The sequence below is a fragment of the Arvicola amphibius genome, chromosome X (assembly GCF_903992535.2).
Source record: "Arvicola amphibius chromosome X, mArvAmp1.2, whole genome shotgun sequence".
Lineage (NCBI taxonomy): Eukaryota > Metazoa > Chordata > Mammalia > Rodentia > Cricetidae > Arvicola > Arvicola amphibius.
The window spans coordinates 66,772,337-66,788,974 of NC_052065.1; the positions used below are offsets into that span (position 1 = coordinate 66,772,337).

The 16,638-nt window shown below is 37.5% G+C and overlaps 1 protein-coding gene across 3 annotated transcripts in view; it reads left to right on the forward strand.

Annotated features, from left to right (window-relative positions):
* Gpr174 (G protein-coupled receptor 174) overlaps positions 1 to 15,809 on the forward strand; it is a 33,647-nt gene extending 17,838 nt beyond the window's left edge. For all 3 annotated transcript variants that reach the window (XM_038316793.1, XM_038316795.1, XM_038316794.1), the window contains one exon: positions 11,213 to 15,809. In XM_038316793.1, the coding sequence (XP_038172721.1) occupies positions 11,718 to 12,725 (1,008 nt within the window). In that variant the 5' untranslated portion in view covers positions 11,213 to 11,717 and the 3' untranslated portion in view covers positions 12,726 to 15,809. The remainder of the gene's footprint in view (positions 1 to 11,212) is intronic.
* Positions 15,810 to 16,638: the final 829 nt, after the last annotated feature.

Below are 16,638 nucleotides of genomic sequence, written 5' to 3' on the forward strand. Positions count from 1 at the left end.
ATTTTAGAGAGATGGCAAAAGAAATGAGGGGGAAAAGATAAAGAAAGCAATGGGAAGCTCTTTAAGAACAATTAGCCTTATCATTTTCATGGATAAAAGAAGCAAGGGATTCTGGTGTGTTATTGCTCAGTGTTGGCTTGAAGTCTTTGGGATTGTACATCATCATGACAACTTGATGTGTACTATTTGACAACATAGAAAGTAATTGAAAACTAGTGTGTCTAAGACAATGGCAATGGGACTGGACTTTAGTCACTGATGATGTGAGCCTGTGACTCTTTTCATGATGTGTCCAAGTAATTAAGGGGACTTTTAGGGCTGACGAACAGGAGGAGTTGTCTTCTGGAGAGGAAATGGCCTTCAAATCTCAGCAAAGACATTTGGACTCAGCTAAGTGACAAAATGACAAAGCTTCACTGGCTCCATTGTCTGCCTGTGCGCATCTTTCCTTCTTTCCTCCTTTCATGGAGTTGAACTGTAGAAGTCCCATAGAAGATGGTGAAGCTTCTAGAAATGGCACTCTGGTAGAGCATGTTTTTCTATAATACAAAGTCTGGTGGAACATCTAGTACACCTGACCAAATTAATAAACTCCCTAGATAGGTAACCACAAATTCATTTTCTCAAAATATTTTTATCACCATCTAGCAGTTATCAAACAGCTTTTCCAGCAAATTTGTGAGGTATTTAATTTCAAAAAATTTTCAACAATCAAAAGGCCTGGAGATTTGCTGGGTATGCTGCTCAGAATCTATAAGAAATTGTTCTGTTCTCTTCTCTCTAGAGATGTGATCACTCATGTGATGCAATGTTGCAAGCATTTCCTATGCACATACAGCCACCTGTTGAGCCTCACATAGTTTCATGTACTTGTGGAGTGGTCTAAATTATCTTGGATTGTTAGTATGCATCTAACCAGAACTTTAAAATAAACTGCCATTTCTGCAAGTGATTGCCTGTAACTTGGGATTAGGTGATTTGTTGTTGTTGTTTGTTATTGTTTTGAAGAATACACACACCAAAATAAGATCTCTATTGATAAAACATCCTAAAAACTTCAATGTATAGTTGGATAATTTGATTACCTTATATTTTATAATTTGCAGTCTTAAAATTTAGATACACATTTTTATGGAAAAGAGAGTCTTAAAGAATGAGCTAATATATTTAGATAATAACAACTTAAGTCTCATCAAAACAATACACAAGGCTTTCCCTAATATTTATTTGAGTCAAGATTCATCTTGATAAGTAAACAAAGATACCATATATCAGAAACAAGCATACTCTTGAAGAATCAGCAAAATTCAGGCAATTTTTATATTTGTGCACGCATGCGCGCACACACACATGTATGTATGTATGAATATATATATATGTGTGTGTGTGGGTGGGTGTATATATACATACATACATATATATATATATATATATATATACTAATTCCCTTAATAGCTATAAGAAGACTTGCACATCACTGGATGCTTTCCACAGTGATAAATAGCCTTTGTGTCCTTTTTAAAGGAAGGATGGGCTCCCAAAATAAGGAGAAAGGTTTTTGAAAAGTCTGGCATGCTACTTCAAATAAATGTCTCATTTAAAGCCAGGGTATGTTTAGATGCCTGCCATGGTGTGGGTTCTTTCTTATGAAAGGACTGTCTCTATGAAGAATTTTATGTGTTGAAACAAATGTCCCTTTTCATTTTGTCCCTATCATCCTAGATAAAGGAGTATTTGTGTTTAGTTCAGGAAAATGATTAGAAATTTCATTCAATTTTTTCTACTAGAAAATCATGTTGATTAGTGAAGGGAAAGCATCACTAGCTATGCTGGCAGGTAGCTAGGAAAATCTTTTATTTTATTTTATTTTATTTTTTTAGCTAGGAAAATCTTAAGGGAGATGGTCTACTTAGGTGCATTCCCGAGTTTTATGATGAAACATAGAGATGGAAATTTGTCAGATAAAAGGAGCTTATATACATGTACCAAAGGATCATAATTAGATACGGCATTTTTTTCACCAAATATACACTAATCAAATTGTAGCAATGGCACAGGAACAAAAACAGGAGTGTTGTAGGGAGGCCGCTTGTTCTTCCCGGCTGCCCACCTAGCTTAGACATGAAATAACCACACAGAAACTGTATTAATTAAATCACTGCTTGACCCATTAACTCTAGCTTCTTATTGGCTAACTCTAGCTCTTACAAATTAATTTAACCCATTTATATTAATCTGTGCATCACCATGTGGCATTAGCTCACCAGCAAAATTTCTGCATGTCTGACTCTAGTGGTCCATGACTTCTCTGTGACTCCGCCCTTCTTCCTCCCAGCATTCAGCCTAGCTTTCCCTGCCTACTTAAGTTCTGCCTTGCTATAGATCCAAAGCAGTTTCTTTATTCATTAATGGTAATCACAGCACACAGAGGGGACTCCCACATCACAGGAGTATAGACTTTGGGAGTGTGTAGTCTTGACTTCCAGTTTAATTTATTTAAGCAAACAACAAGCATGTCCATCACCTTTCATTTTTATATTTTTTTTAAATGTTGGGACTATAAATTTAACTACATTTCTTTCTTCCCTTTCTTTTATCAAAACCTTCCCAAATACTTCTTTCCATTCTCTTTCAAATTTATTCTTTCATTACTTGTTAGGACATGCATATATGTATATGTATGTGTGTATGTATATATATATATATATATATATACATTTGTAAATATTACCAGCTCATTCTGCATAATGTTACTGGTTTATGTGTTTTCATAGCTGACCATTTGACACTGGACAACCAATTGGAGTATTATTTCCTGGGAAAGACCACCTGCCCCACCCATAGCTTTCCTCAGTTTTCGGCAGTTCTCTGTGTAGGGTTGAAACCTCATTGGCTTGTCTGAGTCCAGTTTGGCATGACCATCGATGCTGTACTTGTTCAGCTCATGTTTGGGTGGTTATGTGGGTGAGACTATATAGGTGTAGTTTGTGACATTACCAGGAGACACAATCTCACAGCAAAATCCCCAATCCTCTGTCTCTTACCATCTCCCTCCTCTTCCCCAGTGTCCCCTGAGTCTTATGTGTCGAAGTATTTAGTAGATGTATCCATTGGGACTGGGTTCAGCACCTCTGCATTTTGGTGAAGTGTGGTTTTCTGTATTCTGCTCAGCACCTCTGAAGTTTGATGGAATGTGGTTTTCTGCATTTTGCTCAACACCTCTGCATTTTGATGGGGTGTGGTTTTATGCAGTGGTCTCTGTCTGTTGCAAAGTGAAGTTTCCTTAATGAGGGGGTGAAAATTGTACTTATTTGTAGGTATAAAGGAAAAAATTTAAAATTTGTTGTTATATATTATGCTTGTTTAGTTAATTACTAATTGTAAATTTTCTATTACATGTCTCCCCTCTTACATGCTTGCATTATCTATGATCACATTCTTCCACACTGTACGGTAATTTTATTCTTTCCCACTGGATTTTAGGTTCAAGCAGAGAAAGGCCACACACCTTTTTATGTTGTCTATATTTCCAGTACCTGGTACCTGGCAAATTGTAGATGCTGAGTAAATATTGGCCCAGTAAATATTTGATAAATAAACCAAGCCAATATCTCAGAACCTAGAGGATTCAGAAGTACACAAGACCCAGGCCATAACTTCAAGGAGTTTCTGAGTGAGTTGGGGTTGGATATAATGGATCAGAGAACAAGAGCATAAATAATGCACAAATAATTAACAATAGGAAGAGGAAGCTGGGTTATTGTAAAAAGTTACAAATGGGATTTGAAGGTGGCAGCTAGCATAACAGTGTTGCTTAAACCACAGAATGTTTCAGAAAGAACAGGAAACTTGAGAAAGTTGAAAAAAGAAAAAAGAAAGAAGAAAAAGAAAGAAAGAAGAAATGAAAGAAATAAGGAAGAAAGGAAAAAAGAAAGGAAGGAAAGAAAAAGGGAGGAGAGAAAGAAAGAAAGAGAAGAATGAAGAAAGGAAGAGAAAGAGAAAGAAAGGAAGGAAAAGCAAGAGAAAGAGAGAAAAAGAAGAAAGGAAGAAAGAAAGAAAGAAAGAAAGAAAGGAAGGAAGGAAGGAAGGAAGGAAGGAAGGAGGGAAGAAAGAAAGGAAAGGAAAATAGAATTAGTAGACAAAGAGCTGCTGCAAGCTAAAGCAGCATCACTATCAGTGCTGTCTATGAAAGCTAAAAGGGTGATATGAAGAGTATGACTTCATTGGAAATATGTAGTGAGCCTGCTAGAAAAAACAGCAGGAGATCAAAGTTCACAAAGGTATAGGACACTGTTATAAAGATTGATTTCCATGCTGTGAAGCTTCTGATTTGTAGATAATCTATAGCTTTAAAGAGCTAACCTGGAAAAAAGTGAAAATATTGAAAACTTAATGTAGAGTAGAGCAGAATAAAAATAGAAAAGGAAATTAAATAACAAAGGACTAAACTTGGGGGAAAATGCAAATTTTAAAATGGGATGGCAATAAGAATGCCCTTGCAGAAACGTCAGTTAATATATAAATAATGTTTATTAAGCACTTATTGCACACTTGCAATGTACCAAATACATTACCTAGATTAGCACAGTAAATTTTCATATTGACTCTCCATGACTATTGTCATTTCAATGTACAGTTGTGTACATGCACAGATATTTCTTTATATATATTCATTGATGATGGCTTCATAGATTCTGTATGTTCTCTAAAAGAAATGATGCTAAAATGAACATGGGAGTGAAGACGTTTCTTCAAAATACTGATTTCATTCCTTTTAGAGAGATATCCAGAGTAGGAATATTGAAACATGTGGTGGTTCTATTTTTAATTTTTAGGAACCACAATCCACTTTTTGCAATGTGGCACTAATTTATATTCAGTCCAATAAGACAGAAAAATATTCCATTTCTCTACATCTTCACCAGCACTTGTTTTTTTTTGAATTGTTATAAAAGGCCTTCTTAGTGGTGTAATATTTCATCATTTCCCCGGTTATTAGTGATGCTAGCACCTCTCCACACACTTCTTATCTGCCATCTAAATTTCTCTATCACTGTATCAACATCACTGCATGTGAACATATCTCAAAGATACTATCTCTTTTCAGAACTGGACTGTTTGCTAACATCTCTTTCACTATCAATACTATTCTTTAGAGTAATGAACAAATGTTATAATACCAAGTCTCTACATCTTCCTTGCTTGAGAATTATCAAATATTTAACATCTTCAAGCTAAATGCCTTTTACATAAAGTGAAACCCACGTTTTTAGACAACACGTGATATTTTACTTACCAGGCAATTTACTTACCAGGCAAAATAATAACAATAATTCTTTCAAGGACTGAATCATGAACACTTCAAACCACATGGAGCTGATAATCCAAACCAGAAGGTTTCATACTTCTCTTTTCATTTTTATTCTTCCCACGTATCTTTAAAGTCAGTTAAATCCTTCTAGATTTCAGCAGCCTTGAGGCAACTATCCAAGTCCCTAAGCTAAAATTTGTTTACCTCAGAAGGGTCATGGGCCCAGCTGAGTCAACCTTTGGGGGATTTGATTCTCTGTTCTGGTGCTCTGCTTTCGTCTTGGATAATTAAGAGGTGACTAAATGGCCCATATAAATGGAAATATTTAAAGAGAGGCTGGTTGCCCACTTGTTTTCACAACATCTGGGAAGGATTTGAATAAAATCACTGGCCCCTAAATGATGCTTCAAGGACAAATGCAATGCTGACTATATCAGAATCATATGGGAAGCCTTTTTAAAAACAAATTTCTGGCCTTACCTAAAACATGTTAAATCAAAATCTCTGGAGGAAACACCTGGAAAGCTGTATTTTTTGTTGTTATTTTTAAAGAAAAAGTCTTCCTTACATGGATCTGAAGATCTGCTAAGTTCATGAAACAGTGGTGGAGATCAGATTTTCCAAAATCTCAACTGAGTGTAACTGTTAAAATGCACATTTTGATTCTGCAACTCCTGAGGGAAGAGCTGAGATTCTAAGAGGCTCCCATATTTGTTGGTTCAGACATTTTTAGTAACAAAATGCTAGATTATTTTTTCAAGTTCCTTCTAGTTTTATTTTTCTGCATCTTGTGGAACAGTGGTTCTCAACCTTCCTAGTGCTGAGACCCTTTCATACAGTTTCTCATGTTGTAGTGACTCCCAGCCATAATTTTTGTCACTACTTCATAACTATAATTTTGTATTGTTATGAATCATAATGTAAATATCTGTGTTTTCCAATGGTCTTAGGTGAACCTTGTGACCGGGTCATTTGACCCACAAAAGGCTCACAACCCAGAGAATGAGAACCACTGTGATAGAGTCTGTAGCATATTTACTCTCACTCAAATTCTTTTAAAACTAATGCATTTTATACATAGGTCTTATTTTCTTATTTTACCTATATACGATGAATTTTGATCATATCTATATCTGACTCCATCCTATCTTCTTTAGACCTTCTCAATAGATCTCCTTCCCAACTTTATATCCTCTTCTGTTTTTTTTAAAAAAAAATAACTTATTGAGTCCATTGAGAACTGACCATATATGCATGTGTGTGGGACCATCTGCTGGGGGATGAGCAACCTATTACCCCCAAAGAAAAATTTGGCTACACCCCTAAAGAAAAATTATTCTCTTCCCCCTTAGTGGCCATCAACTCCCAATAACTCCTCATCTAGGGATAAAGCCTTCTGAGCTCCTCCCCTATTCATACTGGAATTCTGACCGGATTAATCTTGTTCAGGTAAACTAAGGTACCCCTAATTTGATGAGTACAAAAAAGAAATTTCAATCCAGATATAGGGTACCCTCCATATGGGTTATTGGTAAGGGAGTCTCCAGAGTGTCCTGATAAAATAACTCAGGCTGTTACCATTGCTTTATTTTTTTTTCTAGTTAAGTTCTATTTATTATTCAAATCTGTCTCCCCCAGGGAGTCTCCTATTTTTTTTTCTTTTTAAAATTTTTTTCTTTTATTTTTTTATTAAAGATTTCCATCTCCTCCCCCTTCCCTCCCCTCCCTTCCACCCATACCTCCCACTCCACCCCTCTCCAAGACAAAGAGCCATCAGGGTTCCCTTCACTATGTTAAGTCCAAGGTCCTCCCAGCTCCCCCTAAGTCCAGGAAGGTGAGCAACCAAACTGACAAGGCTCACAGTGAGCCCGTCCATGCTGTAGAGGTCATGTTCATTGCCGTTGTCCTTGGTTTCTTAGTCCTCCTCCACCGTCAGCCACATTCAGAGAGTCCGGTTTGGTCCCCTGTTCCATCAGTCCCATTCCAACTGGACTTGGTGGTCTCCCGTTAGATCTGTCCCACAGTCTCAATGGGTAAACGCACTCCTCACGGTCCTGACTTCCTTGCTCATGATCTCCCTCCTTTTGCTCCTCATCGGGACCTTGGGAGCTCAGTCTGGTGCTCCTATGTGGGGCTCTGTCATTTTCTCCATCCAATGCCAGGTGAAGGTTCTATGGTGATATGCAAGATATTCATGAGTATGGCAATAGGATCTGTACATTTCTGGCACCCTCTCCTCAGCTGCCCAAGGACCTAGCTGGGGGCGTCTTCCTGGACACCTGGGAACCCCTCTAGAGTCAAGTCTCTGCCAACCCTAGAATGGTTCCCTTAATTAAGATATATAATTCCTTGTTCCCATATCCACTTTTCCTATATCCCAACCATCCTATTCCCCCAAGCTCTTCCCATCCTCCACTTCACACTTTTCTCTCCCCATTCCCCCCTCCCCCCATCCCACCTCACCCCCATGTTCCCATTTTTTGTCTGGCAATCTTGTCTTTATTATATATTATTATACCATTGCTTTATTACCATTAGTTGCCCCCTCTAATTAGACTATGGGATCCTGTTGCTGAAGATACCACATACTTTGGTTGTAAGACATAGAAGAATGTTTTTAATTTTCTTTTAGTTTTCTCTAACACATTACATCCCCACCACAGTTTCCCTTTCCTCCACTCTTCCCCATACTCCCCTCACCTCTCTTCTTTCCCATATGCACTCTTCCTCTGTTTCTCTTCAAAAATAAAAAGAGCAGGCAGGCTGGAGAAATGGTTCAGAGGTTAAGAGCACTGGCTGCTCTTCCAGACATCCTGAATTCAGTTCCCAGGAACCACATGGTGGCTCACAACCATGTACAATGAGATCTCATACCCTTTTCTGACATGCATAGATTCTTTGAGAGGGAGAGACAGAGAGAGAGAGAAAGAGAGAGAGAGAGAGAGAGAGAGAGAGAGAGAGAGAGAGAGAGAGAGAGAGAGAGAGAGAGAGAGAGAGAAAGAGAGAGAGAGAGAGAGAGCAGGCATCCCAGGGATATGAACATGTCTTAAGTTAAAATAAGGCTAAGCATGTGGGTTACAGTTTTAAGGCTGGGGCAGACTGTATGGCTGGGGCAGACTGCAGGGCCACTATCATTGGGACCAGGATTTATCCATAGTACTTGTACTGGCTTTTTGGAATCCATTCTCTTTGGAGGGATACCTTGCTCAGCCTAGATATAGGAGGGAGAGTCTTGATCCTTCCTCAAAGCAATGGGCCTTACCCTCTCTGAAGAATGGATAGGGGAGCAGGTGAAGGGAGCAGGAGGAGGGGAGGGAATGAAACTGGAATTGGTATGTAAAATGAAAAAATATAGTTTTTTAATAATAAAATGTTAAAAAGAGACTAAGCACACACCTTCATATTAAAGCTAAACAAGGTAACCCAGTAGGAGGAAAATGGTCTCAAGATAGGACAAAAAAGTCAGAAACATCCACTGCTCCCATTGTTAGGAATCCCACAAGAACACTAAGCTACACAACCATAACATATATCAAGAAGACTTAGCTCAAACCCATGCAGGTTCCGTAATTGTCACTTCAGACTCTGTGATCCCCTATGAGGCCTGCTTAGTTGATTTTGTGGTCTGTGTTCTTGTAATGTCCTTCACCCCACCCCACCTCCACATCCCAGCTCCTACAATCCTTTCTCCCCTCTCTTTTATCAGGTTCCCCTGGCTCTGCCTAGTGTCTGGCTGTGGGTCTCCATATCTGCTTCTATCATCTGCTGGAGGAAGCCTCTCTGATGGCAATTGGGCTAGGCACTGATCCTATGAATATAGCAGAATATCATTAGGAATCATTTCATTGGATTTTTCCTTCAGTCATGTTCGGTTCTACCCTGGGTCTCTGGGCTAACCAGCCCCTAGTTCCTACTCATCCAGATAGTGTCATACATTGGCTCCCTCTTGTGGTATGGGCATCAACTTGGACCAGTCATGGGCTGACCACTCCCACAAGGTCTGCTGCACCACCATTACCCCAGCACACCTTGTGTGCAGGAAAGATTTTAAGTCTAAGATTTTGTGGCTGGGTTAATGTCACAGTCCCACTGCTGGGAGCCTTGCCTGGCGATAGAAGATGGCTGGTTCAGTTTTCTTATCCTTTATTACTAGGAGTCTGTTGTAGGCAGACAAGGGCCTGCTTATCGTCCCACCCAGCTCCCAGCCGCCCCGCTAGCTTATGCCCAAAATAATCACACAGAAATCTGTATTAATTAGATTATTGCCTTGCCCATTATTTCTAACCTCTTATTGGCTACTCTTTACATATTAATTTAATCCATTAATGTGTATCGCCACTTGACTGTGGCTTACTGGCATGAGTCTAACCAGTGTCCATCTCGGAGAGGAGAGCCATGGTATCTGCTTGACTCTGCTTTCTTTCTCCCAGCATCCAGTCCTGTCTTCCCTGCCTACTTAAGTTCTGACCTATCAAAAGGCCAAGACAGTTTCTTTATTTTACCAATAAAAGCAACACATAGAAAGAAGATCCTTCTGCACGAGGAGTCTTCACTAGGGTCACTCAAGGATTCCAGGTAGTTTCAAATCACTCCCAAGTGCTTTCTCCCCCACATTCTAGTTGTCTGTCTCAGCATTATCTTCTTTCATCCCTCTCCACCTGCCCCTCCAATTCTCATCCCCATGTGCCCCAATCCGCTTACAAAATCTATTCTATTTTCCCTTCCCTGAGAGATCCATGTGCCCCCTCCTGAGCCCTCCTTGTTACTTAGCCTCTCTGAGCTTTTTGATTGTCTCATGGTTAGTCCACTTAAAAGTGAGCATGTACCATATTTGTCTTTCTGGAGCTGGATTACCTTACTTAGGATGATTTTTTCTAGTATGATTCATAGACCTGCAAATTTTATGTTGTATTTTTTTAAATCCCAAGTGATACTCCATTGTGTAAATGTACCACATTTTCTGTCTATTCTTCAGTTGAGGGATATCTGGATTGTTTCCAGTTTCTGGCTATTATGAATAAATTTGCTGTGAACATAGGTGAGCAATTATCCTTGTGGCAAGATGGAGCATCCTTTGTGTATATGCCCAATAGTGGTATAGCTGGGTCTTAGGTAAATCAACTGTAAATTTTCTAAGGAAACACAATATTGATTTCCATAGTGATTGTACAAATTTGCACTCTCACCAGCAATGGAGGAGTCCTCCTGGATAGCCAGCTTTCATTGTGTCAGGTGATATCACATAGGCCTCTGGAGGAAAAAAGACATCAATGTTCTTCTCCAGTACTAGACACTCTATGCTGTAATACTAACCTGACCAAAAAAAAGTACCCACTGAAGCAATATTTGCACAAGTGATAAGGAGATAAACAAGTGCATTCTGGTAGTGTTTGAGGCATGTTCTACAGGTGAAAATTTACGACTGACATGATAAACCTTACCAAAAGCCTCTGACTAGGAAGGCCATCAGTCCTAGAGAGGAATCTACTGTGTTGTTTTTCTAAATGATCATGTTATCAAAATTCTTTCTAAATATTGGTTTATACCCACAGATCTGTGCTGTTCTTAAATCTTCTTTTTGTAATGGGAAGCAATTAATGCAGAGCCCCATAACTGACGAAAATGCTAAGAATAAGTGACTGTGACTTCTCAGCCCTAAGTAAAGTATCTATATCACCCCACACAGTGAGGCTCAGGGGATATCATGGAAAGAGAGACTAAAGAATGTAAGACTTAGAGTATGGGGAGTATGTTTTACAAACATTGTCTTTTGGACATAGCATGGCCATCAAACGCGGGGTTTTTCTCATTTAAAATGCCATATATAATGGGATTATTTTCTTTTACTTACATGTTTGTCTTTCTGCCCCCCCCCCTTTCTCTTCTTAAATTTCAATACAGATCTGAAAAGGTCTCAGAAAAAAAGACCCACCAAAGTTAATCATCCTGGGATAGTGGCAGACACACTCTGCACTGAAGCAAACCTTTCTTCTGTGTGAGCCAGGCTGAAAAAACTCCCACGAATATCCTTCCAAACACCTGTAATGATTATCGTATGGGAATTCGAGAAATTGACAGATGACATAGTTCTGAACAAAATGGGAGATATCCAACTACCATGATGTCCTGGAAGGCTTTACTACAAAATAAACAAGAGGAGAAAATGTTAACAATTCATGTGTGCTTGCACACTACAATTCTGTACTTGTTGTAGACAAATCTAAGGCAAATATACAAGCATTTTTTGAAAAGTTCCCAAATCATATGTAGAGGCTAACAATTGTGGCAAAATGTTGTTTTGTACTCTGTCTTTCTGAGCCATTGACCTTGTAGGAGGTACAGCTGTTACTTATGAATTTAGATTTTGAATGATCATTAGACAAAGACAATTTCTCTAGAAATAATCATGATTGCTAATTATACATGTAACAAGACTGACGGAGACAATACAGATTTTCGGTACTTCATTTATGCAGTAACATACACTGTCATTCTTGTGCCAGGGCTCATAGGGAACATATTAGCCTTGTGGGTATTTTATGGCTATATGAAAGAAACCAAAAGGGCTGTGGTATTTATGATAAATTTAGCTATTGCTGACTTATTGCAAATTCTTTCTCTGCCACTGAGAATCTTTTACTACTTGAACCATGACTGGCCATTTGGTCCTGGCCTCTGCATGTTTTGCTTCTATCTGAAATATGTTAACATGTATGCAAGCATCTACTTCTTGGTCTGCATCAGTGTACGAAGATTTTGGTTTCTCATGTACCCCTTTCGTTTCAATGACGGCAAACAGAAATATGACTTGTATATCAGCATTGTTGGCTGGTTGATCATCTGCCTTGCCTGCCTACTTTTTCCTCTCCTCAGAACCAATGATGATACTCCAGGCAACAGAACCAAATGCTTTGTGGATCTTCCAACCAGGAATGTCAATTTGGCCCAATCTGTTGCCATGATAACCATTGGAGAATTGGTTGGGTTTGTTACTCCTCTCACAATTGTCCTGTACTGTACGTGGAAAACAGCTTTATCATTACAAAACAAATACCCCATTTCTCAACATCTTGGAGAGAAAAAGAAAGCCTTGAAGATGATTCTGACTTGTGCAGGAGTATTTCTAATTTGCTTTGCACCTTATCACTTCAGCTTTCCTTTAGATTTCCTGGTTAAATCCAATGAAATTAAGAGCTGCGTAGCCAGAAGAGTGATTCTAATATTTCATTCTGTGGCCCTGTGTCTGGCAAGTCTGAATTCCTGCCTTGACCCAATTATATATTATTTCACCACTAATGAGTTCAGAAGACGTCTTTCAAGACAAGATTTGCCTGATAATGTCCAACTCCAGACAAAATCATATAAAATTGTGAGTAACCATACCGCTTCTACAATGGCAACTGGACTATGCTAAATAAAACCCAAAACTAAACATGGCCTAGAATGAAAGAACCAGAACACAGTTGCAATATCCCATCAACAAGGCAGTACTCACAGAAAAAAGTCCCAACTTTTAAGAGTGTTCTATATTACTTACATAGAGAATACACAGAACCTATTGAGAATATGTTTCATCATTTTTTTTTTGGTGACATGTCTATGGAGTAATGTATGACCAAGTCCTTAAGACTTAAGTGATAAAATTTTGATGTCACTCTACGCACATATGCTCTGAGCTATAGTCATCAGCTTTATCTGTAAACCTAAATCACAAAGGGATTACTAGCTCGAGCTGCCCTTAAGTACTGAGTTTTCTAACCTCAGATGATGAATTCATCAGAGGGAGTACAGATGCCTATTTGTATTAGCAAGCACAGTTTGCATTCCAACAACATTTGGTTATGTATAAAGTGTGATGGACAGTACTTTACATACACATAACATTAAAAAATAGGCTAATATTTATCTCCAAGCTGTGATTCCATTCCATGATTTGAAAATTCCTATGCTTGGTTTCTTTGGTTAGTGCCAGTATGAAATATCATCTCTCACATCTAATCATTGAAAGAATTATGTAATCAGTCTGTGGTATATTTAATCTAAGAATAACAAAATATTCATGACACACAATAATCCTCCATGATTGTATAAAATGCTACATTGAATATTCCCAGGGCAGGTAGTTTTCTAGAGACAGCCCATTATGACTCAGATGGCCTCTAGTCTTAAGAGAACGGAAACAGGTGACAATCACAGTTCTGGCTCTCTTAAACTAGTTCCAAAGAACACCTTTGGAAATGTATGAGCCTTCCTAGTAGAGGGATTTTTTTTTCATCGTGTTTTGGGATTATATTGAGGAAATCTAACAGGTTACTGCACTTACTGAGCCTATGGGAGAAACAGTGCACCAATTATTCACTAAGCTGGGGCCAGAGTGAAAAGATAAAGCAAAGTGAAGTATATCTCTTAAAATCAGCACTATTATCTTTCATCCCCCAAGCTAAGTAGTGTCTGTCAACATATCTATACAAGCCAGTGTAGGGCTTGAAGACTCTGGTCATATGGACCTTCAAGTCTGCATGTTTTTCAGTTATAAAGCCTACACAGATTACCTCCCAGAACCTGTTGAAAGCAATTTTTTCACCTTTTGAGAAAAACAGACCTCATTCCAGTAGCCTTAGGCACTCCTTACAAAAGCTTTGCCTATTACCTACTTGGTAGTATTGAGGAAAAACTGGGGTATGTAGATATAAGTACTGGAATGGGCTGAATCATGATATACATTATAAATAAGATTACTTTTAAAAATTTTGAAGAAGAGAATGGAAAGATAGCACTCTCTTCTTTACATTAAGAAAAAAATGTAGAAACCAAGCAAGGATTATTTTTTATTTTTTCATATCCAGAAAAAAATGATAGTTTTAGGTATATAGTTAATTATATGTTTGGGGAAAACTAGTTAAATCATCATGAATTTTAACTCCTAATACTACCAGAAAACTATAGTTTTGTCTGGGGAAGTGTAGATTATACTTGTACATTTTGATGAAAATAACAATGGATTAGAAAAATGACTTTGGGCTGCTAGCAACAGTATATGTATGTATTTCCTAGTTATTCCTTGTAATGTATATATGTTTTGGTGTATTAAATAAGTGTTAAATTTTATTTTCAAAAGAAACTATAAGTGTCTTTGGTCTGTTTTAAAGTGATTTCTGTTTGACTGTAATTTTGTTTTGTAACCATTTGTGGAACTACAAAGCAACTGTGGGTGCTTGGAATAAAACTCACTCATTTCTATGCTTGCTTTTCTGTAGAATGGATTACACTTCTTAAAGTCACTTTGGAAGATCACTGTTTGATTTTTTTCTAACATTGATTTCACAATAATCATACTATTTTTTAATGGAGAGGAAATATTTCTAGGATATTATTGATAATCTTGCAGTGGTTGAGTGTATAGCTAATTTGTTAGGCAGTCCTTATGCATCCTTTAGGTAGAAGGCAAGTGTGTAATGATCTTATGTTATTTATCTCCTCAGACATGCTCATCTAGGTTTGTATTCAGAATCTGGTTTTCCTGATTCTTCATCTTCCTCATCAATATATTTGAATTTTGCCCTATCCCCTTTCCTTTCTGATCAACTTATTCACAATAAGGTGCTAATTATTAGTGTTAACTTCATATTAACTTACCAAGAAATATATGAAGTTCATTCCATAGGAATAGGCATTAACATGAGTGGTGACAATCAATAAAGATATTGCAGGCACAGGAAGATGAGGTGTAAGTAAAAACACTTTAAAGAGAGTCTTATAGCAACCCTTTCACATAATGAATTGCAAATGACAGTCTATTTTGCTTACATTATGAGGATGCTAAATTCCAAGAAATATCTCCATGAACATGGACATAAATTTTCCAGTTCTTTTTGCTTGAAGTTTATTCTTCCCCCCTCTCTCTTGTAATACCAGACTTAGTTTCCAGGGGAAAAAAATCTAACGTAGGAGAGAAATAGTATTTCAGCTACTACTGAGCAATTGACTCTTTTCTGATGTCTCACTCTCCTTGGAAAGACTCTTTTTCAGATCTCTTATTTATAGTTTTGAGTTCTATATGACTGAATACAAAGAGAGTCTTGATTGTGGTAGTTTATAGTTAAAGATAAGTCATCTCATATTTCTTTTATAAATACTTTAAATTTTAGTTTCAAAATTAAGCAAAGTATTTAAATAAAAATTTGAATACAGAATGTTTTGCATGGTATTAATATTATCTTTATTTTTATTGCTTATATTATTTTAATGAAATGTTTTATGTGTTATATATTTTCATTATCATGCAGTAAAACACCAAATCATATTAACTGGTGGTTCATGAGGTGGAGCTATTTGCCCTATGAACACCCATGCTCTGTAAGGATTGATCTGTGGAAATCCATACAACTTAATTTTTATGCCACCTTTTGGGTTAGCTTTCAATATACTGTGAAATGTTATATATGGTGTTTATTTACAGCCCTTATTTATCATATGAATTTTAATAATAAAGATTGTCTTTAATTAAGTAGAAATTTTCTGACTCTGGATATCTTGTGTGACCATTTCTTCCAGCAAACTGATGGACTTGTGGACAGCTAGTGGGGTAGTATACATGGACTCATGTTCTTTCATGTCTATTCTTACTTTTAACTTACTGGACTAGTGGATTCCAATCTCAATGATCAAGATGTCATTCCTCCTGTGTTATACTACCTCAGGCCTCCTCTAAGTCTAAATTCGTTGAGTCTACTTTAGCAATTTCTTTCTCATTGTGTGTATATCTCTAGACTGTTGATGAAGCCTAAGTATATTCCGTAATAACCAAATTGTTATGAATTACATAGTCTTAGGATATGGCATAAGAGGATTTTAAAAAGTAAAACATCTGTTGCTTTAGTAGATCTGAATAAAATAATGGAACTATAAATACATGAACTGCCTCATGCTTCAAATACCCTCAAACCACTTAGAAAACTTTCCTGTGACCCTGAGAAACCAAATAAGTAACTTCATTACCTTCAAAACCATATTCTGCTATAGTAATGGTAGGGGAAAGAAAGTGAGAGGTGAACTTGTAAGAAAATGCAGCTGTTTAAGCTTACGTATACCCTCACTCTTTACAGGATGTGGTCTGTGTGGAGGGGGTAGGAGACTATATGGGCAAACTTTCTTGAACTTCACAGACCATTTCCTCAACAGAACCTCTTTATTTAATTTTGCCAAGACCACATAGTTCCTTATTGCCGACTATATTCATTTCTTCTCACTCTTAACATCTGACCCATCTATGAGTACAACCCACATTCGAGTTCTATATACCTTGTTGTGCATATTAAAAAAAAAAC